Source organism: Symphalangus syndactylus, chromosome 23 (genome assembly GCF_028878055.3).
Source record: "Symphalangus syndactylus isolate Jambi chromosome 23, NHGRI_mSymSyn1-v2.1_pri, whole genome shotgun sequence".
In the NCBI taxonomy this organism is placed as follows: Eukaryota; Metazoa; Chordata; class Mammalia; order Primates; family Hylobatidae; genus Symphalangus; species Symphalangus syndactylus.
The window spans coordinates 65,212,196-65,233,859 of NC_072445.2; the positions used below are offsets into that span (position 1 = coordinate 65,212,196).

Consider the following 21,664-nt stretch of genomic DNA (forward strand, 5'->3'; position numbering starts at 1 on the left):
TGCTTTCCTGTTTCTTTTTCTTTCCTTTTTTTTTTTTTTTTTAAATGAGAATGCACTAACTGAAAAGAATCCTTTTTAAACTGACAAAATAGAGGACACATCCTCAGGGCAAATGGTTTCTGAGACAGTGTTTGAATATAACATATACATAAACCTTTGCCTGGATCACCGAACACTGATACCTTCCACTTCAATATTTTGGCTAGTATTTGGTTGGGCTGAAAGAATTCTTCCACACACACAATAAATTCTTACAGATTCAGAAGTTTGAATAAGCAAATAAGTAAAATTATTAAAAGATTCCATAAACCTACCATCCAGAGAGGTACACATTTAACACCTTGTCTGTCCAGTCTCCGAAGATGTACAGATACATTATATATAATATACATTTATATGTATATTCATATGTTAAGTCCATCTCATACTCCAGACATATCAAGGTGTCCCAAGAGCTGCAGAGATCATTATGCTGGCACCCCTGTGTGCAAATCTGTGAACTAAGGCACACTGTTTGGGAAGCTCTACTCTACACTTCCATAAGTTTGAGTTTCTCAGAAACAAGCATCATCGACATGGCAGCAAACAAGCTTCATTTCTTGGAAAGTCCCCATGTTTCTTGTATCTGTCCCTCACTTCCACAGAGCTGGCATGAGTTCAACTAGCATAAGTTTAGCTGAAGTCTGCATAAATGACGGGGAGCATAGAATTTCCTCACCGCCCAAGTCCCATTAAAAAAATAAAACCATTGTAATTGTATCCTTGCTAACCCGGATCTCTTCTTGCTTCCTCAGATACTTGCACCAGGATGGACAGGCCCAAATTTGTGGCCTTATTAACTGTGGTGCCCTAGGAAGGGAATGAAGGAATGTTTTCCCGAACGAGTCTTTCTGATAGCAGAAGTGGGGAAGCAGGTGCTGGAGGCAGGACCCATTCACTTCAGCTCCAGGAACACAGGTGCCATGCGCAGCAAAACCAGCTGTGGCTTCTGCCCTCCAGGCGCAAACTGGTGTGGAAACTGACACATACATGATTATAATCAACATGGGCAGTAGAGAGTGCTTCTCTAATTGGTTTGTGCTTCCCCAAGTTCCTTCAGGGTAGGGACCGCATATTCTATCATTTGCCTTTCCTCAATGGGAAGCACAGTTTGGGGCCCAGAGAAGGTGTTGGGGGGCTCTTGGTTGGTAGACTGACTTGATGCTAAACTGCAAAGGCAGAGGAGATAAATTCCCTTCACAGCCCCAAAAGTCTTTGGTTATGTTAATTACTCCTACCTTCCCCTAACAAATGGCTAGGGTGTCACAGCACCAGGGCCCAGAGGGCTCTTTAATTGCAGTGGCCCATCTCATCCCATTACTCTCACTATTCAAAGGTGTTTCTAATCCAAAGGCAAAATACTGTGTCTCCAAACTCCAGGGAAAGAACAGAGAGGAACACATGTTGTCAGTGGCAACCAAACTTAGCTTCATCATGAATCACTGTGGCCTCATTCTGACAGGTCCAGTTGCAGCCTAGCCCTAGATCGCACCAAGCAGTGACTCAGCTACAATAAAACTTCAGATGCTATTTTTAAGGGGGGCTCGCAAGGGGAAGGAGGGAGGTGTAGAAATGCTTTATTATTTTTTCCTGAATTTTTATAGCCTCAACTAAATCTTTACTTTGAGACCAGAATTCTGGAAAAGTTAACCTGCCCCTGAAGTTACGTAACCCATAGTTTACTTTTTATATCACAGCTTACCCGTTAAAGTCACAAACCATTTCCATGGCCAAAATTTGTTTGAGCAAAATTGGAAAGGGGAGTTCTCAGAAGAGTCTGGACCCAAGGGAAGCAACTATGGTACAGTGGGAGGAACACTGGCTTAAGAGGCACAAAGTTCTGTAGCTTGTAAGCTGCGTCACGGTGGGACTGAATGGCCAGGACGTGGCCAGGGGATAGTGAGGCTGAGGTGGCTGTCCTGGATAGAGTCTTAGGGCGGGCCACCACGGGCATGGTTGGGTATGCCTACCCTGCTAACTCTGCACTTTGGATTGGTGAAGAAACCCCACCAAAGCCGCTTTAGATTCCACAGACTTCAGTGCTGTCTTCTCTTTACTCTCGCCTTCCCACTGAAGGGGCTTTGCTGTTCGCACGGCTACCGACTGATTCCTGTGTTCATTTACTCATCCTTCTCTGGACTTTTTCCAACTGCTACCTTCTCTTGAGCAATTAGCACAGTGCACATATTTCCAGAATGGAGACATGGTATTTTTGTGGAAAAGTAGGACAATGTCTTCCTCAAATGCACGTTCCTCACGATGATCAGAATTGTGTTTCCTCTCCTGGCACGGTCCCTGTCTTCTGGGGAACAGTCCCCCTACAAGCAATGGCTCAGAAGCCTCACCTCCCAACGTTGATGCGATTTCTCCTGCGGGTGTCCCTGTAACATCTTTGGTAGTGCAAGCAATCCAGCTCAGAAGAGCTCTCATGAGGCAAAACCTAATCTAAAAACTCTTCAGTGGCAACATCTTTAAAGGTTAAACCATCCTCTGTAAACATGTGCTTGGTTCTTGGAGTAAGTCCTTCCCTATTTTTTCCAGAGCTAAGTCTTCCAGGCTGCAAGGCTTAGGAAGAAATAACGCCCAAATTGGCCCTACAGTGTTGAGTGGAAATGGGGCACGAGAAGGGGGGAGCCTCACCATCTGCTGATAAATCCATTCATATCACAGTGACCTTGAACACCATAGTTCTTTCTGTAACACCAGAAGTTCCAGCAGAAACAGAGGAGAGAACTGAGCAGAGCCCCAGCTCAACACCGAGACTTCCTCTTGCTACACCACATTAATCCTATGCCTGAAGAGCTCATTAGCCAATCACTTTCATGAACAAACCCATCCAGCTCTGGGGACAGGAAGAGCAGAGACAGAGTGGGAGTAACTCTTACGTCATGCTCTGAAAGCTCGGCCATGAAGCCTCATTTTTCTGAGGTACTCATGGACACTGCAACTTCCTCCTCCTCAGCTTCTGGCCAGCAACAGGCCCTAAATTAGCTAAATTTAACTATAATAAACATGCTGCAAATGAATTATATTTAACTCTAACAGCCACCTCAGGGTTTGTCTGGAGATGAAATAATTTTAGCTTATGCTACCATAAGTCCCCCAACTAAGGCAGAAAGTAATTACCTAAGGATTTACTGTAATGAGTTCACTGACACTCATTATTCATTATAGTGCGTGAACATTCCAGTCTTTTATACAGTCAGGCATAGACTGCATGCTGCTGAATACATAGTCTTGAGTGAGCACAATAAGGACACTAAAAATAAAAAGCCACCTGATTTCAGTCTTAAGAATTAGTAATAATTATGAAGAGCCCTGGTTGAAACTTTACACCATCAGTAGAACTGGGCCTGCTAAGAAAATGAACAATGTGATAAGCTTTTGGAGTGACGGACACTGCATGGCAACACTTAAAAAGTGTGCTTATTTAAAAAAAAATGTAACTGGGCTTCAGTGCTGTGCATACTAATGAGAACTCATGTTTTTCTACCCATTAAAGCAGGATCCTACTCAGAAGCATTTGGTTAGGGGAAGAGACTGTGTTTCTAAAAGTACGTACAAGTAATAACTTGCCCAAAATGCCATTCCTTATAAAATATTATGATATTCTACATTTCATTTACTCTGAATCATCTTGCCATTAAAAAATTCTCATTTATCTAGTCACCCCTCGTGATTCATTGTGCATCGGTCGTGGGCCAAGTACTATAAGCATAAAGAACAATAGGACATGGTTTCTACTCTCTAGAAGCTAAAAGTTTAGCAGGGGACACAGCCCTGTAAGTAAATGATTTCCTGAATTGTGATCTCCACAATGATCAGGGGGTGTACTGACTGTTGAATACGTATTATCTAGTCAGTATTGATGTAAGTTATTTGGGTGGAGAAATCTAAACAGGACTTGATCAAGGACCAAAGCAATTCTAGCCAACTTTGGCCACTGAATGTCCTCTGTATACTTGTGCATTCTGGGCATAAGCGCCCATGCTTGGCTGCATATATCATTAATACACTGCTGTTAACTTCTATATAAGTGTTTATATCTTGCCTCATTCTACAAAAATTTTAAGGAGGCCTACAAAAGAAAATATACAACAAAATAATGTTTGAATATGAACAGAAATCAAGAATCAACATAAGAAATGGGATGTTATTGACACTTTTCTCATGTCAGACTCCATTCTGCCTACTTCTTCCCCACTCCCGTTCATAGGTCATGAGCTGTGCAAGCAGCTAAAGGGATCTGAAGGTGTGGGGTTAGAGGGAGGCAGAAGGCGTGCTTAAGTCAACTTGGCCTCTTCTTCTCCTTCACCAGCTCCTCCAATAAGCCCAACTCCGGACAAGGTGCTGGGTGCTCTTGCAGGTGAGAAGGTGGTGCCGGCAGCCACTCTGCTTCACTCTGAATCTCAGGACCTCTGTTTGCCATCAGGAGGCCAAATGACTAGCAGGGCAGGATTTGGGAGCTCTTGACTTGGGCCTATAATACCACAGAACAGTATCAAAGCCCTCTCCTAATACACTGCAATATGATGAGCGAAAATATTAGCAAGTACAGGACTACTGAGATCAGGGAAAAGAGCAACATAACAGCAAGCCCTGGGGGCTGACACGTATGGTGGCTCTCCCCGGCCACAGTAAGGAAAAATGGTCACTTACAAAACCCTTAAGGTCAAATTTACCCTTACCTTGAGGCACACTAACACTTGGTGCTTAATTTTTAAAACAGTTCCCACAAAAGGTTTTATAGGCAGCAGGGGGAGGGGTGGGCTGAGTGATAGGAATGGACAACCCTCAACAAGCTTACTATGGGACCTGCAGGAGCAGTTTTCTCTGTTTCTCAGGATCTGTTGATGGAATCCGAGGGCACAGTGTTCAAGTACTGACCACAGAAGGCAATGACATAGGAGGCCAGGATGACACGTCTGCTCCGTGTCAAGGAATGGCTCCTATTTTCCCATTCCAGGAGTACTTTCTTAGGAGAAAGGGAATGAACATCTGTTTGTTTTTTTCAGGGACTGCGCTAGGTACCTTATATTGATTATTAAAATATAACCTTGAAAGCACTGTGCACTGTTATCATCATTACAAGTGGTAAAAGCCCTTGAGGCCTAGAGAAGTTAAGAAACTTGCTCAAGGTGGGCCGGGTGCAGTGGCTCATGCCTGTAATCCCAGCGCTTTGGGAGGCCGAGGCGGGTGGATTGCCTGAGTCAGGAGTTCGAGACCAGCCTGGCCAACATGGTGAAACCCTGTCTCTATTAAAATACAAAAAAATTAGCTGGGCGTGGTGGCGGGTGCCTGTAATCCCAGCTCCTTGGGAGCCTGAGGCAGGAGAATCACTTGAACACGGAAGGCGAAGGTTACAGTGAGTCGAGATTGCGTCATTGCACTCCAGCCTGGGCGACAAGAGTGAAACTCCATCTCAAACAAAAACAGAAACAAAAAACAAAAACACACAAAAAAGAAACTTGCTCAAGGTAACATGGCAATGAAGAGGTAAAACCTGGATTCAAACTTGGATATTCCTTCAAAGCCATCCATTTTTGCCTCAGCTGTTTCTACATAAAGAATAACAAATGTTTTGCCTGAATTAAACAGTAAAAAACATCTAAACGTCAATTCATTTAATTGAATGAAGTTCAGGAATTCACTCTCCCTCTGGTTTCTCTGGCTATTTGACCAGGGGACCAGCCATTTCAGTATCACATAGACACACGCAGATAACCCTAACAGTGTGCTGGGTGTCCAATAGTCATTCCCGAGCTTGAATTGGTACAGTATCATTCACATGAGCTGCTGCTGTCCAACAGCACAAGAGTGACAATAAATTAAATATTTGCTTATGTTGCTGCTTATAAGATACATATAAAACAGAAAATAAACCTCACATTATAAGCAAGTCATCACCATTTATAAGTAAAATTCAACATAGCTGAAGCTACTAAACCCCACATCATCCCTTGAGGGAAGAAAGCCTCTCATCTGTTTTCAAATTTAAAAACCTCTCATCTGTTTTCAGGCCTACCATTTATTGTCGGTATACACAGACATCTGAAGGAGCTGAGCAAAGGAACGGTAAAGAGAACCTCTCTGACGGTGGGCATTAAAGGAAAGTGGGCTACGAAATAATAGAGCAAGAGATTGTGGAAAAGCTCGGCAGCTCAGGAAACCCACACACCACACACAAAATCCCACATCAGTGTTAGAAAGTGTTTCTCTTGCTCTAAGAGTTGATCACCAGCAGCCAAAATATTTTTTGAGGAAATAGCACCTGTCTTTTTCAACCCACTAAAGTTAAGATGTATTTACCCACTGTAAACGCAGCCAGAAAGAAATGTAAACTAACTGTTGCTAATACCTTTGCATGGCGGGATCTCCACTTCCCCCTCTGCAAAATAACAGATTTGGACAGATTGTTCTAAGGGCTTACCCAGCTCTGATGTTCTAGAATTCTGTGGGTTTGGCTGGAGGCTCCATGTTTGGTACTGATAGTGATTTTCTTAAGGGGTTATCTTTCATGCCAAATGATATCTTACTTTTCCCCCAAATTTTCATTTTGTTTATATTCACTTTGTTATATTCAAAAAAGAATATAATCTTTTTGTTTTGTTTTGTTTCGTTTTTTTGTTTTGTTTTTGAGACAGTAATCCCAGTGTCTTGCTGTGTTGCCTAGGCTGGAGTGCAGTGGCGCAATCTTGGCTCACTGCAGCTTCTGCATCCCGGGTTCAAGCAATTCTCCTGCCTCAGTCTCCTGAGCAGCTGGGACTCTAGGCATGCACCACCACGCCCGGCTAATTTTTGTATTTTTAGTAGCGATGGGGTTTCTCCATATTGGCCAGGCTGGTCTCGAACTCCTGACCCCGTGATCTGCCCACCTTGGCCTACCAAAGTGCTGGGATTACAGGCGTGAGCCACTGTGCCCAGCCAAATTTAATCTTTTTTTTTATTGTTATTACACTTTAGGTTTTAGGGTACATGTGCACAATGTGCAGGTTTGTTACATATGTATCCATGTGCCATGTTGATTTCCTGCACCCATTAACTCGTCATTTAGCATTACGTATATCTCCTAATGCTGTCCCTCCCCCCTCCCCCAACCCCACAACAGTCCCCGGAGTGTGATGTTCCCCTTCCTGTGTCCATGAGTTCTCATTGTTCAATTCCCACCTATGAGTGAGAACATGCGGTGTTTCGTTTTTTGTCCTTGTGATAGTTTACTGAGAATGATGTTTTCCAGTTTCGTCCATGTCCCTACAAAGGACATGAGCTCATCATTTTTTATGGCTGCATAGTATTCCATGGTGTATATGTGCCACATTTTCTTAATCCAGTCTATCGTTGTTGGATATTTGGGTTGGTTCCAACTCTTTGCTATTGTGAATAGTGCCGCAATAAACATACGTGTGCATGTGTCTTTATAGCAGCATGATTTATAGTCCTTTGGGTATATACCCAGTAATGGGATGGCTGGGTCAAATGGTATTTCTAGTTCTAGATCCCTGAGGAATCGCCACACTGACTTCCACAATGGTTGAACTAGTTTACAGTCCCACCAACAGTGTAAAAGTGTTCCTATTTCTCCACATCCTCTCCAGCACCTGTTGTTTCCTGACTTTTTAATGATGGCCATTCTAGCTGGTGTGAGATGGTATCTCACTGTGGTTTTGATTTGCATTTCTCTGATGGCCAGTGATGATGAGCATGTCTTCATGTGTTTTTTGGCTGCATAAATGTCTTCTTTTGAGAAGTGTCTGTTCATGCCCTTTGCCCACTTTTTGATGGGGTTGTTTGTTTTTTTCTTGTAAATTTGTTTGAGTTCATTGTAGATTCTCGATATTAGCCCTTTGTCAGATGAGTAGGTTGCAAAAATTTTCAAACAGAGAGCCAAATCATGAGTGAACTCCCATTCACAATTGCTTCAAAGAGAATCAAATACCTAGGAATCCAACTTACAAGGGATGTGAAGGACCTCTTCAAGGAGAACTACAAACCACTGCTCAATGAAATAAAAGAGGATACAAACAAATGGAAGAACATTCCATGCTCATGGGTTGGAAGAATCAATATCGTGAAAATGGCCATACTGCCCAAAGTAATTTATAGATTCAATGCCATCCCCATCAAGCTACCAATGACTTTCTTCACAGAATTGGAAAAAACTACTTTAAAGTTCATATGGAACCAAAAAAGAGCCCGCATCGCCAAGTCAATCCTAAGCCAAAAGAACAAAGCTGGAGGCATCACGCTACCTGACTTCAAACTACACTACAAGGCTACAGTAACCAAAACAGCATGGTACTGGTACCACAACAGAGACATAGATCAATGGAACAGAACAGAGCCCTCAGAAATGATGCCGCATATTTTTATTTTTTAATTTTTATTTTAAGTTCAGGGGTACATATGCAAGTTTGTCATATAGGGAAACTTGTGTCATGGGGGTTTGGTATTCAGATTATTTTGTCACCCATCCTAGTACCCATTAGTTATTTTTCCTGATCTTCTCCCTCTTCCCACCCTCCACTCTCCGATAGGCCCCAGTATGTGCTGTACCCCACCATGTGTCCATGTGTTCGCAACATTTAGCTCCCACTTGTACGTGAGAACATTCAATATTTGGTTTTCTCTTCCTGTGTTAGTTTGCTAAGGATAATGTCCTCCAGCTCTATCCATGTTTCTGCAGAGGACATGATCGCATTCTTTTGTACGGTTGCGTAGTATTCCATGGTGCATATGTACCACATTTTCTTTATCTCTTCTACCACTGATGACCATTTAGGTTGATTCCATGTCTTTGCTATTTTGAATAGCAATGAATGCACATGTGCATGTGTCTTTATAATAGAACAATTTATATTCCTTTGGGTGTATACCCAGTAATGGGATTGCTGGGTGAAATGTTAGTTCTGTTTTTAGGTCTTTGAGGAATTGCCACGCTGTTTTCCACAGTGGTGGACCTAATTTACAATTGGATATGATCTTAACCACATTTTAATTATTTTGTCTGTTTGTCTGTCTTTGCCTCCAGTGTCTAGCACTGTGCAGGCCTGGTATACAGCAAAACTATCATGTACTATTTATGAAAATAGCACTGCTCTCTCTCCTTGCAACTGGAAAGCTTCCTGGAACTTTAGGCACTGGGTAGTTCTTCTACAGTCAGGCTGGCTGCTCTCCTGACTTGAACTCCTGGCGGGGGGCGGGGGGGGCCATGTTGGTGGCATTTCTTTCAACTCAAAGCAAATTCAGGGACCTGCAGTGACCATTAACCAGCAAGTGTTTACTGAGCATATTTCTGTGCCTGACACTACATAAAAAACAAAACAAACAAACAATATTGTTGACTCTTAGTTATGTTTCTTTTAGTTAGGAAATAAATATTCTAAGTTAATTGAGGGAGTCACTGGATTCTTCTTTACATAGCCCATCATTCCTGGCACTAAGCACTGCACACATGAGGTACCCAGTATTTTGGATTTAGTTGAGTTCAATGAACCAATAAATACCATAGTCCTTTCAAGTGCAGCACCCCAGACCTGTTATGCTATGAATCTTCCCTTCCTCCCTCCAGATCCTACCATGGAGCCAGAGGTACTTCCCTTCCCTGGGTCTCTTCAATGCCAGTGCCTGTGCAATTAAAGCCACCTCCTCTCCAAACCCTCATGACATTCAGCCACATCACCAACTCCTCCCACTCAAGGAAGGGTGGAATTGTCCTAAAAAGGAAGCAGAAAGCTCTCACCTCCTGCCAAGAAGCTGCCCAGTAGTTGGTAGTAACTGGTTTCTCACTTACCAATTTGAGTCCTTCCAGGGTCTGTTTCGTGAAAGGATTAAAAAGGCAATACTAGACAGTTAAACCTCAAAGGAATTAGTTGAAAGAAATTTCCATTATCTTTTCAAATGGCTAGATGCATCTCAGCCCCTTATGTTTCCAGACATCGTTTAGAATGTCCTTCTCTCTATCCCAGATCACTAACATGCCTGCTCTGGGATATGTGGTTCTGGCTCAGACAACCTGATCTGAGGGGAAAATAAATATGATAGAAACATAAAGCTTACTACCTTATTATCAACCAGTTAGAAATCACCTCATCCACACACACCCAGGCCTCTGCATCTCTCTGACAGTCTCCTCTCAAATCTCTCTAGAGTCTGTGAGACTACAGCTCCGAGAAATGCTTCCTGTTTTGAAGATGGAGCTGCATCGTGACTTCCGCACACCTGCCTAGTCAGCATACCCCAGCATTCTTGCAGCTGTGACCCATGTGCTTAACAACACTGTGGGGTGCCAGCCTCAGCCACCCCTGGAGAGAGCCCGCAGAATCATGGCCCGTATTCACCTGCCTGTGGACCATGCTGCTTGTCAGCGGAGGCTCCAGATGTCAACTCTCCAGGGTGAGCCACCAGTCAACATCCTGGCCATTGGGGCTTTTGGGTGAGGATCCTCAGGACAATGATCTCATGTGACCGCCCAGCTCTACTTAAACACATTTCGTCCCTTCACAAACAGCCTGTCCTTAGAAAGCTCTTTGTGAGGAGCTGAAATCAACCTTTGATAACTTTCTTCCCACTGGTCTTTGTTTTGCCCTGAAGCAACAAGTATACTCCCTTTTCTCTTTAAAACGACAAATAAAACAAACGAAAAAACCCTTCAGCATCACTGTATATGGAAGGATACAGGAAACCAGATGAAGAGAACTGGCAGGACCAAAATAATAAAAATAAAGTATCTTTTTGAACAAGTTAAGGAGCAGGAACAAGACTTCTAATCTCTTCTCTGTCCAGCTGCCCTTGAGCTACTGAATAACAGACCCATAGGAATCTTCAGAGATCACAGATATATGCCTATGCTGAGGAAGGGTCCATGTTGGTGCTCTTAAGGACTAGGACTAGGATGAGATCCATCCTCAACATCTCATGTCCTACTAAGAGAGACAGACCAGTCTAGAAGTAAGCATTAACACAATGTCCACTTCTTATTCAAAGAACTTATAGTCATAGATTATAGGATACTTTGTGCTTTTGAGATGATGCTTTTAATGGATTAATTATTCATTTAAAACAGAAGTGGAGGAAACCAAGGGAAGTCAGCTTACTACCTTATTATCAAGCATGAGGTCTGGATATAACCTGCGAAATCATTGGTGCAAGACCAAGCAGACTGTGGGCGAGGGATCCATGCCCAAGGCCTGGAAGCCAGCTCCCGGGATGACAGGCAAAGGCCTCAGCTCCCCTGGCAGGACCCTCGGTGTAACACTGGCTGCCTTGAGAGCATTTTCTAAGTGGAAATGAGTCAAGGGGGTCCACTTGATTCTCAGCCACTTGGATAGTCTTTGACTTCCCAGCCCTTTCTCTCCTCTCCAACACAGGGGAGTTCCTATTTTCAGCATAAAATTAGCATACAGATGAAACCATTTCAGGGAGCATAGAATGAATTGACACAGGAGACATTAAGTTTTCTGTTTCTAAAATGAAAAAGTTTTCCTTTTTCTTTAAAACCCCAAAGCTGCCACTTAATTTGTGTTCAGATTGTACTTTCACTGCAGAGCTGCTAACAGTGGGATACTGTTCAGGGGGGCTGAGGGGGCCAGGGGGCCACAGATCTGAGCTGTGAACACAGCCATCTACTATGGGGCCATTTAAGCACCTGCAGGCCATGGCCCTGGCCAGCGTGCATCCATCCTTTCCGCCTGCAGTAAAGACACCAACGCAGCCCAGGTGCGCACAGTAGTGCTGAGTACATATTCCCTGGAGATCTGCAGAGCAGGACCTGGTCCTGCTCACCTCCATGTCTGTCTCTGGCTCCCCTCATATCATTTCAAAGACATCTTCCTTGTTCTTTTGGACAGGATTTCTCTTCATCTCTCTTCCCACTGGAAAAATGATTCTAAATAGCTGGACTGGGACGAATGACAAATCTGCCATGGAGCCCGCGCCACCCCTTCTTCCACACCAACTTTTGTCTTTTTTTAGGTTTTCTCACATCTCTCCTCTCCGCTCTTTTAAGCTCTCAAGTCCTCTCCACTTTTTCTTTAGTGGATTGCTTCTGATCTCATCGAAACACATTCTCTGAGTCATTAACAATACGAGGCACTGAAGAAAGCTGTCTGCTGGTGGCCCCAAAGGCAAGCCCTGGCCAATGTCAATGTCAGGGCTTTTCAATTAAGGGAGCACAGAGCAGCTTTGAATAATGCCGGATCCTTACGGCAAATGATTCCATCCAAACAGATTTTGGGAAGAATTTTTTTGAAAGTTCAATCATCTGATCTGACTGCTAAATGTTTAAAACAGCTGAAAAGGAAAGAGGTTTTACTTGTGCCAAGCTGGCTAAGATACTCCCTACATCGAAGAGCCACTTGGTACCCAGGGGGGCTTGCTTTTAATGCAAACGGAATGTCTATTGATTATTATGTGTATGGGAAATGAGAATGTAAACATTCATCTGCTATAAAATCTTATTACTGTGAACCCTATTATTTTAGACATTGTGAAAAACTGGACATAGAATCACCTACTTTTAGAGTTGTATGTGACTAAAACAATAAGTATTTCCCAAATGAAACTGCAACACGTGGAGGCAGCAGAAGGTAACAGGCTTCCGAAGCACCATCACTGCATCCAAGATGCTAACATAGAATTTATTAAGTACTTACTATGCATCAGGCATTGTTCCAAGAGCTTTATGCAAACTAATTTAATCCTTACAATGATCATATGAGCTTGGGAGTATTATGTCTGCTTTATAGCGAAGTAAACCGGGGCACAAAGAAATTGTAAACTGCCACGGTCACACACGGCCAGCAAATAGCAGGACCAGCATTCAAACCCAGGGATCTGATCTGAGAATCTTCCCTCTTGACCACCGCACACACCAATTCTACATTGCTAGCTTCTTGATGAAGGGCCTAAAAATTGACGAATTTGCATAACTTTCTAAGATAATTATAGTTCCAATAAATAACTGAAAGTAGAAGTTCATCTCTTTACACACATTTGGATGGATCTAGAGACACCTGTCCCTGAGTTAGTTCAAATGGTAAAGCCAGGAAGAGGAGTGGCCTTGGTAGGTAATGCCTCCCTCCAGGGCTTCATCCAGAGAAGGATCAGGGGAGGCTCCTTCCAAATGCAAGTGGCAACGTGACTGACGCTCTGGAAGCCAGCAGTGTGGGTGACTATTTCCACATTGCTGTTTGAGTGAGTTTAACATATAGCACAGAGGTGTCTTGAGAATGATTGTCGGATTTCATAAATTACATTCTGCTATTCATGGGGAAGTCCCTGCAAAACTAAAGTAATAACATGCATGTGGAACTGTTATAATAATATTGTCTGCAATGCACTGCAAGGATGGGAAAATATAACAAATGAATAGAACAGTTTGTAATAAAAGAGCCGACAAAGAAAAAAAGAATGAAAATATCCCAACTTTCTGCATTTAAAAATACATTAGGTGGAAAACCCATGGTAAAAAGTCCATAAAAATTACAGCGGCCTAGATCCACGTCAAAGATAAGCCCAAGATGAAATCTAAGCAAAACAAGAGAAAATATTTTTCCTTTTCTTTTTCATTCAATGTAAAATACCCTTTTGTCCAGTCTAAGGTCAACCCTGCTCACCCTCCTCCAGTGTGGGGTCCCACGATGTCTTACCTTCTGAGGCACACTGTACCACTCAGTATCTCTCCTCTGTCTCTCTCTCTTATGTAGTTACCTCTCCTACTCTACTGGATCCTTCTACTGACTTTTACACACTCTGAAGTTTATTATACTTTTACAAAACTTCTCTCACTGCACACAACCTTTCCAAGCATGGCCTTGTCTCTCTTCTTTTCTTGAGTTGTCTACTTACTATCTCCATTTCTTCTCCTCCCACTTCATTTTCAACCCACTCTAATCTTGCTTCTGGCCCCCTGAGTGATCATTTCTCCTCACAGTCACCAGTGACCCCTGTTGCTAAATGCAATGGCTTTTTGTTGATCATGTCATTGGCTCTTCAGTGATGTTGGCTACTCCCGCCATCTTGAAACCTACTACCCCTGGCTTCCAGCGCTCGCACACCCTGGCTCTTCCTCACTCCGGGCTCCCCCATGTTCCAGGCAGATTTGCTCTCCTCTATCTGGCCACTAAGGGCCCTAGTTCCATAAGATTCATGCAAAGCCCCTTGCTCTTCTCACTCCATGCTTCCTAGTATACCTTCTCCATACTTCAGTTTCAAATACATTCTCAATGAAGATCACTCACACATTTATATGCCAGTCTCTGTGTTTCCTGTAAGCTCCAGACTGTTTCAAACTATTTGTGCAACATGTTTACTTCAGTGCCTCCAGTAAACCTCAAGGCCAATGTGTTCAAACCTAAATCTCAACCAGTTGTGTCCTTAACAACAATGGCAGCATCATCCATCTGGTTCCATAATCAGCATCATCCCTCCTCCTTCATGTTCAACCAAGTAGCAAGTTGTGGAAGTTTATGGTTTTATTTATTTTGGGATCTGCTGAGTTATCTCTATCCCCTCGCCACAACCTCAGCTGGAACAACTTGTTGCTTGTGTAGCTGTGCTGTGGCCTCCCGCTGGTTCTGCAGCCACACTCTTCCCTTTCAGTCCCCCTCCATAAAGCAGCCAGAGTCATATTTTTGAAAACCAAATCTGATCGTGTGACATTCCTTGCTTAAAACATTCCATGGGCTTCCTATTGCTCTTGGTAAAGTGAGAGATCCCCACATGGTCAAAAAGGCCCAGTGTGGTCTGGCCTTAGCCCTGTTTCAGCCTCAACACCATGCCTCCCACTTTTCTAGCCACACTGGCCTTCTTTCCAGGGCCCTGATCCATAGATATCTTTTCCTGCCAGGGAGCTTTGCTTAGGCGGCTCCTTGGCTTTGAATGCTCTTCTCTCCCCGGCCTCACACTCAACCTTGACTCCACTGCTCACTGTTACTTTTTTTTTTTTTTTTTCTGAGACAGGGTCTTGCTCTGTTGTCCGGACCAGAGTGCAGTGGTGTGATGATGCCTCACTGCAGTCCTTGACCTCCTGGGCTCAGGTGATCCTCCCCACCTCAGCTTCCCAAGTAGCTGGGACTACAGGCATGCGCCAATCATGCCCAGCCAACTTTTTAATTTTTTGTAGAGATGGGGGGTCTCATTATATTGCCCAGGCTGGTCTCAAATTCCTGGGCCCAAGCTATCCTACAATCTCGGTCTCCCAAAGTATTGGAATTACAGGCCTGTGAGCCATGGCGCCCAGCCTGCTCACTGCTCTTAAAGCATCACAGCTGTCACTCACATCTACATGTGTGATTATTCCACAAAAGTTAATTTCCCCTTTAGTCTAGACTATTGCTCTTGGAGAACATCAGCCATGTCTGCCTTTGCTTTCCATAGAGACTACCGGCTTAGTAAACAGTGGACATTCAAGTGAATAAACAAATGCATGAATGAAAGAAAGAACTAATCAATGAAGGGAACAAGCAGATGGTGAGCCAGAGAGTGCAGGATTGGTGGATGGCATTCTCTTTGCACTCTATCATGGAGCACAAGACTAGGCCCACCTCCTCTAAGCAATAACACAGGTGGGACTCAGTCTTGAACTTAAGAAAGAAAGTAAAAGAGGGAAGGGAGAGGAAGATAGTAAAGCGGGTTTCCCAACCTACTTTAAAATGTAAATACCCCAAAGAAGGAGGTGCATTGTAAAGTTCCTTCGAATGACTAACACATGAAATACCTATGAAAACCTCATGAGGATTTAGGCAGGATGAAGTTGTGTCTTCCATGTACCTTGTCATGTTTATATTACAGTTCCTTTAATACTTGTTTGTACCTTGTTCTTTATATGCTTGTCTCCTTCAACTAGACTATAAATTACTTGAAGGCAAGAACCATGATTTTTCTCCACTGGTATGTAGCATTTAAGTGACTCTGGTGTCCAGCATAGCTCAGGCATTCCTAAGTGGTTTTTGATGAATGACTTATAGATAGAAAAATAAATGAATGGATACATGGAGAGACAGGCATCAAAAACAAAAGCTCCCCACTTTACAACCATGTGGATGGATAAGAAGCTGAAACAGTATATACCAAAGGCATACCAGTACAGGGGAACAAGCAATGGGTTGAGAATCAGAAGATAATTATCTGCTCACCTGACTGTCACCTCGCTGTAGTGTGAGTTCCTCAAGGGATGGCAGGGCCTTTTTTATTTGTCCTTGTGCAGAGTGAACGTGAGCTCTCTTCTCATCCCCCTTAATGTAGTTACTGAACGAAGTAAAGTCTAGTCTAAGCCCCTGCACTAACGACCGGGGTTAGACTTGGCTGGAAAAGCGTTGTTTCTCTGGACTGAAAATGAGACAATAGCACTAGATGATCTCCAAGATCTTTTTCCCAGCTCTAACATTTGATGAATCCATAATTAACCATGTGAACAAGCAGAGAAAAGCTGGGGACAGCCAGGGCTTAAGCAGTTGCACTAATCCCAGTGGGACACATATGACTTTGAAAAGCCTTCCATATCGTAAATCATATGAGGTACTGCTAAGAATGGTAAAGGAACAACTGTAGTCCAATGCGGGCAATGGGCATCAAAGTCTCCCAATACATAACAAAGCACTATCAGGAACAATTGTAAAACGCAGGGGCGAACATTCGTGTTGGGGTGCCTGGCAGCTAAGGAGACAGTAATTCAAACAAAATATAAGCAGAACTTGAAATTGGATATGAGCATATATCAAATGTTTGTATTTTCAGGGTCTGTGGAAAGGATATTAAGCCATTTGACACAAATTTAAAATTATCCAATAACTTGTATTATTGGGGTGGGGGGAAAGATGCTTAATTTCTCCTAGAATTCATCTCCTTGAAAATTTCTATGACAGAAATCCAGTCATACATTTTGCTAACCATCTATCTAATTCTAGAAAAGATTTTCTTTGATGAAAAATTCTTGTAACTTCCCTCCAGTTTATAAAACATAAATGCCATCATGGCTATGACAATAAAATGCTGTGCCATATACATTTCTTAAAGAGGCGATGTGTGAGTAGACATATAATGTAGTTTTCGTAGTTAGAGTATACATGTATATACTAGAGTGCACACTGGTATACTCTTGGGACTAGAACGGTACATTTGAATAGCTCAATGGTCACCCCCTTAAAGTACCCATATGTTTTTGGAGTTTAGTTACTAGAGATAAAAAGTCTTTGAAAGATTATGTGTTAATGCTTCCAATCTCCGCTAAGTAATAACAATAACTTAATAATAGTAACAACCCCCAATGTATATTGAGCAATTATTTTGTGCCAGGCACTGTTCTAAGTTCTCTTTTTTTTTTTTTTTTTTTTTTTTTGAGACGGAGTTTCACTCTTGTTGCTCAGGCAGGAGTGCAATGGCACGATCTCGGCGCAAACTCCGCCTCCGCCTCCGCCTCCCGGGTTCAAGCAATTCTCCTGCTTCAGCCTCCTGAGTAGCTGGGATTACAGGCATGTGCCACCACACCCAGCTAATTTTGGACTTTTGGTAGAGACGGGGTTTCTCCATGTTGGTCAGACTGGTCTCGATCTCCCCACTTCAGGTGATCCGCCAGCCTTGGCCTCCCAATCTAAGTGCTTTTAATATGTTATCTTATTTCTAATATTCACAACGATTATGAGGAAGGCATTGTTTATGACTATTCCCCACGTCACAGAAGAGGAAATTGAAGTTGAGTAACCTTCTAACCAACACGGCTGGTGAGGGGTAGAACCAAAATTTGAATCTAGGCAATCTGCCTGCGAGCCTCCACTCTTAATGATGACTCAAAACTGTTCCTTTCTAAACTACTGACCATAACAGAAATTTTTATTGGAAACTGAGAGTTATAATATTGAACATCAATTTTTGAAAATGACTCTGTCCTCCCTTTCATATTCTCTGCTTTTAAGAACCGTTAATGCAGCCCAGGTTTTGTGTAGCTAAATGCATATAAATCTCCCTGGAACACTTATAAACCAAGACCCCTCTGAAGCCAGAACCTCATTTAGCCAGGGCAGAGGATGCCAGAACAACAGACTTCCAGGACCAGTTTCATAGTCACTGCCTTCCCGCATCTTAAGAGTGGAAACCTCTGGGTCCCATAATAAGAGGACTTCAGTGATCCTGTAACAGGAGGGCAAATATTTCAATGATTTCCCGCATCTGATCTTCCATGCCATTTCCTATTCTAAGCTTGATTGGTCAATCTAATCAGTGCAGCAAAGTGGAAGAGATGCCTTCATTTCAACAAGCAATCTTTCATCTGGGTTTGTCCAGAGAAACTTAAACTCATAGGCCCTCGTTTAGATAAAGGCTTCCATCTTGAAAGATACAAGGATCAGTCTTCTGAACTGCGAGGGGGGTGGAAGCTGAACAATAATAGAGGGCACTTTCTATTATTATTTTTTTTAAATATACATTCCACAAAAAGGGGATAAGGAGATAATAGTTGAAAAGAATTCACAACGCCTTTATATATATTTTCACATATTGTGATACATATGTATATATACACAATGTATATACATATATGCATTACATAAGGATATGTAAAATATATTTGAGTATCTGTAAAATATCTGTATAACATTATTAAAGTATCTGTCAAATACAGATCAAAAGCCACTCATGTGACACTCACTGGACCACTAAGACATATATGGTATGGTTAGCCGTCCACAAAATTTTCATTCTCATTGGGACACACCACATGGATGCTTAAAACAGCTGTGTCAAAGAACAAGGTTGGCCAGACACAGTGGCTCACACCCATAATCCCAGCACTTTGGGAGGCCGAGGAGGGTGGATCACTTGAGGTCAGGAGTTCAAGACCAGCCTGGCCAACATGGTGAAACCCTGTCTCTACTAAAAATGAAAATTAGCTAGGTGTGGTAGTATGCGCCTGTAGTCCCAGCTACTCAGGAGGCTGAGGCAGGAGAACCTCTTGAACCCGGGAGGTGGAGGTTGCAGTGAGCCGAGATTGCACCACAGCACTCCAGCTTGGGTGACAGAGCGAGACTCCGTCTCCAAAAATAAATAAATAAATACATACATACATACATACATACAAACCAAAAACAAAGAACAAGGTTAAGGAGAAACATGGTCGAGAGTCAAGAGTTTGTTTAATGTCACTGCTCTGGTGCTCTGGGGGGTGGCAAGAATCAGAAGGTAAGTAAAAGTGCAGTGGACCCTGGAGCTCAAGCACATTCCTCACTCAGCTTATTTCCTCTCCTCTACGAACACTTCTAGTTCTAGGTCACCTGGTTGTGCCCGTGTGGCAGATGAGAGATTGAAGCCAGCTACAGCTGATGTGTGTGAGAGGAGGTCAAAGTTTCCACAGCAAAGCCAGTGACAGGTTGGCACAGATAGGAGCTCTGGAGTTGGGGATAAAGAAGGCAAGAATCCACAACAAAGATGATGGCAACAGCAACAACAGAGGGACTATTCTCTTCCTTGTCTTCCATTGTACTTGGAGATGAAAGGAGAGTTTCCAAGAAAAATGGCGACACTGGTTTTTCTAGAGTGTCAGTGGTTCCCTAGGACGATACCCAACACAGCTGGAGTTCAAGTCCAGTTTTCAGAGTGATAAGCCACAATCACTGTAAAGATAATTTAATCATTTCCCAACTGTTTTAAAGAACTGAGAGAAATTTTCTAACATTTATTACTTTATAACAAGGAAGTGAGTTATGTGTTTTGAAAACCTGGTCCATAAATACTCAGAGACAGAGATGGGGAAACGAAACAACCAGCTGAGTTTTAAAAATGTTTAATTAGCACCTGTGGTAGGTAAAAGAATGATCCTCCAAAGACACCTACCTCCAATTCCCTGAAACCTGAGAAAATATTGCCTTACATGGCAAAAAGGACTGTGCAACCATGCCTAAGTTAAGAATCACAAGATGGGGAGATGTGTATTGTCTGGGTGGACACAACATAATCACAGGAATTCTTATAAGAGGGAGGCAGGAGGGCCAGAGTCAGAGAAGGAGACGTGAGGAAGGGGCCACAAGCCAAAGGATGCAGGGACCGCTAGATGCAGGAAACAGCAAGTCCATGGATTTTCCCCTAGAGCCTCCAGGAGGTGCCAGCCCTGCCAACAAGTCTGTTTCAGCCCAGTGAAACTGATTTCAGGCATCTGATCTGCAGCTGTAAAATGATCAATGTGTGTTGTTTTAAGCCACTATGTTTGTGGTAATTTGTTAGAGCAGTGATAGGAAACTTGTACAGCTACTCACTGCAGTGAAAGGTGGGATCCTGGACACAAAAAGGAATGAAAAAAAAATCGATCAAGCTAAAAAGGATTATTGCTCAAACACCAAGGAAAGAGAGGTTTCTCAGACCACAAGCTGGAAGCTCAAGCTCTATAGAGTTTAAGGAAGACAAAATTTGGCTAGAAATTTTTTCTCAAGGAGAGAAAAGCATATATGGTGGGCCCTCGAACAGCATGGGAGTTGGGGACACCAACCCCTCACCCAGTCAAAAATTCACATGTAACCTTTGACTCCCCTGAAACTTAACTACTCATAGCCTACTTTTGACCACGAGCTTTGCCAACAGTGCAAATGGTTAACACATATTTTGTATGTCGTATGTGTTATATACTATACCGTTACAATCAAGTAAGCTAGAGAAAAGAAAATGTTACTAAGAAAATAAGAAATACACATTTACTATTAACTAAGTGGAAATGGATTATCATAAAGGTCCTCATCCTTGTCGTCTTCACATTGAGTAGGCTAAGGAGGAGGTGGAGGAAGAAGAGGGGTTGGTCTTGCTGTCCTAGGGGTGGCAGAGACGGAAGAAAATCCACGTATAAGTGGGCCGATGAAGTTCAAACGTGTTCAAGGGTCAACTGTAATTAAAAGAGAACCACTTCCCGACAGGATAGATACTGAAACCACCCACCGATGGGTCTCAGGTGCAGTGGTGTATGGGGCTCCCAACATACACAGCGAATATGTAAATACCCCTAACACGGTCTTTGCAAGGCCTGGAATCCGCCCTCGAAGAGTAGCAGGTCTTTGAGTCTTAAAGCTTTTCGGTGTTACACTCATCCTTGTTGAACATTCAGTTAAACCTAAGGGGAAGGGCAGTATCCTAACCCCAGAGGCAATTAATGCAGTCCAACCTATTATCCACAAAGGATGTATCAGGCTGACAACATCTTTTTTTTGGAATAAATATTTTAAACATCAACTGCAGGAAAACATTTTTAAGTTCTGATTTAATCTCTCTAAGATGGTTATCAGTGAATACTGTAACAGAGATATTGCAGAAGAGTCATCCGACCCCACGGTCTGCCAGGAGGAAACCCATGGATGTGGCAGGTAGGGTGGTCCAGAAAGGATGTTATGTCCCATTAAAGCAGACCACACTGACCTATGACCTGGCTGGGATGGGGCAGCCCTGGTTTCCACAGAAGGTCTCTGTTCCTGCAGCTCCCCTGTGGACTTAGGGCCTAATGTGACTGCGATTCAATGGTCAAAGAGTCAGGGCAGAAGCTTCTGAGAAACACTGCTGACTCCACTAGCGATGTCCTGATGCTCTCAGAGAACCCAGGGTGCCACTGATACTATACGTACACACAGCACCCATGCCAGCCAAACTCCAAGACCGCCAA

At 43.1% G+C, this 21,664-nt stretch overlaps 1 protein-coding gene across 18 annotated transcripts in view; it reads right to left on the reverse strand.

Moving 5' to 3' along the window:
* Nucleotides 1–21,664, reverse strand: part of FARS2 (phenylalanyl-tRNA synthetase 2, mitochondrial) — a 524,433-nt gene that overhangs the window by 89,178 nt on the left and 413,591 nt on the right. Inside the window, exon 7 of one of the 18 annotated variants that reach the window (XM_063632674.1) lies at nucleotides 16,171–16,365. The exons of the other annotated variants lie outside the window; for them this stretch is intronic. Coding sequence (XP_063488744.1) covers nucleotides 16,332–16,365 — 34 coding nt within the window. The 3' untranslated portion in view covers nucleotides 16,171–16,331. Of the gene's footprint in view, nucleotides 1–16,170; nucleotides 16,366–21,664 lie in introns of those variants that run through there. 18 annotated transcript variants of the gene reach the window in all.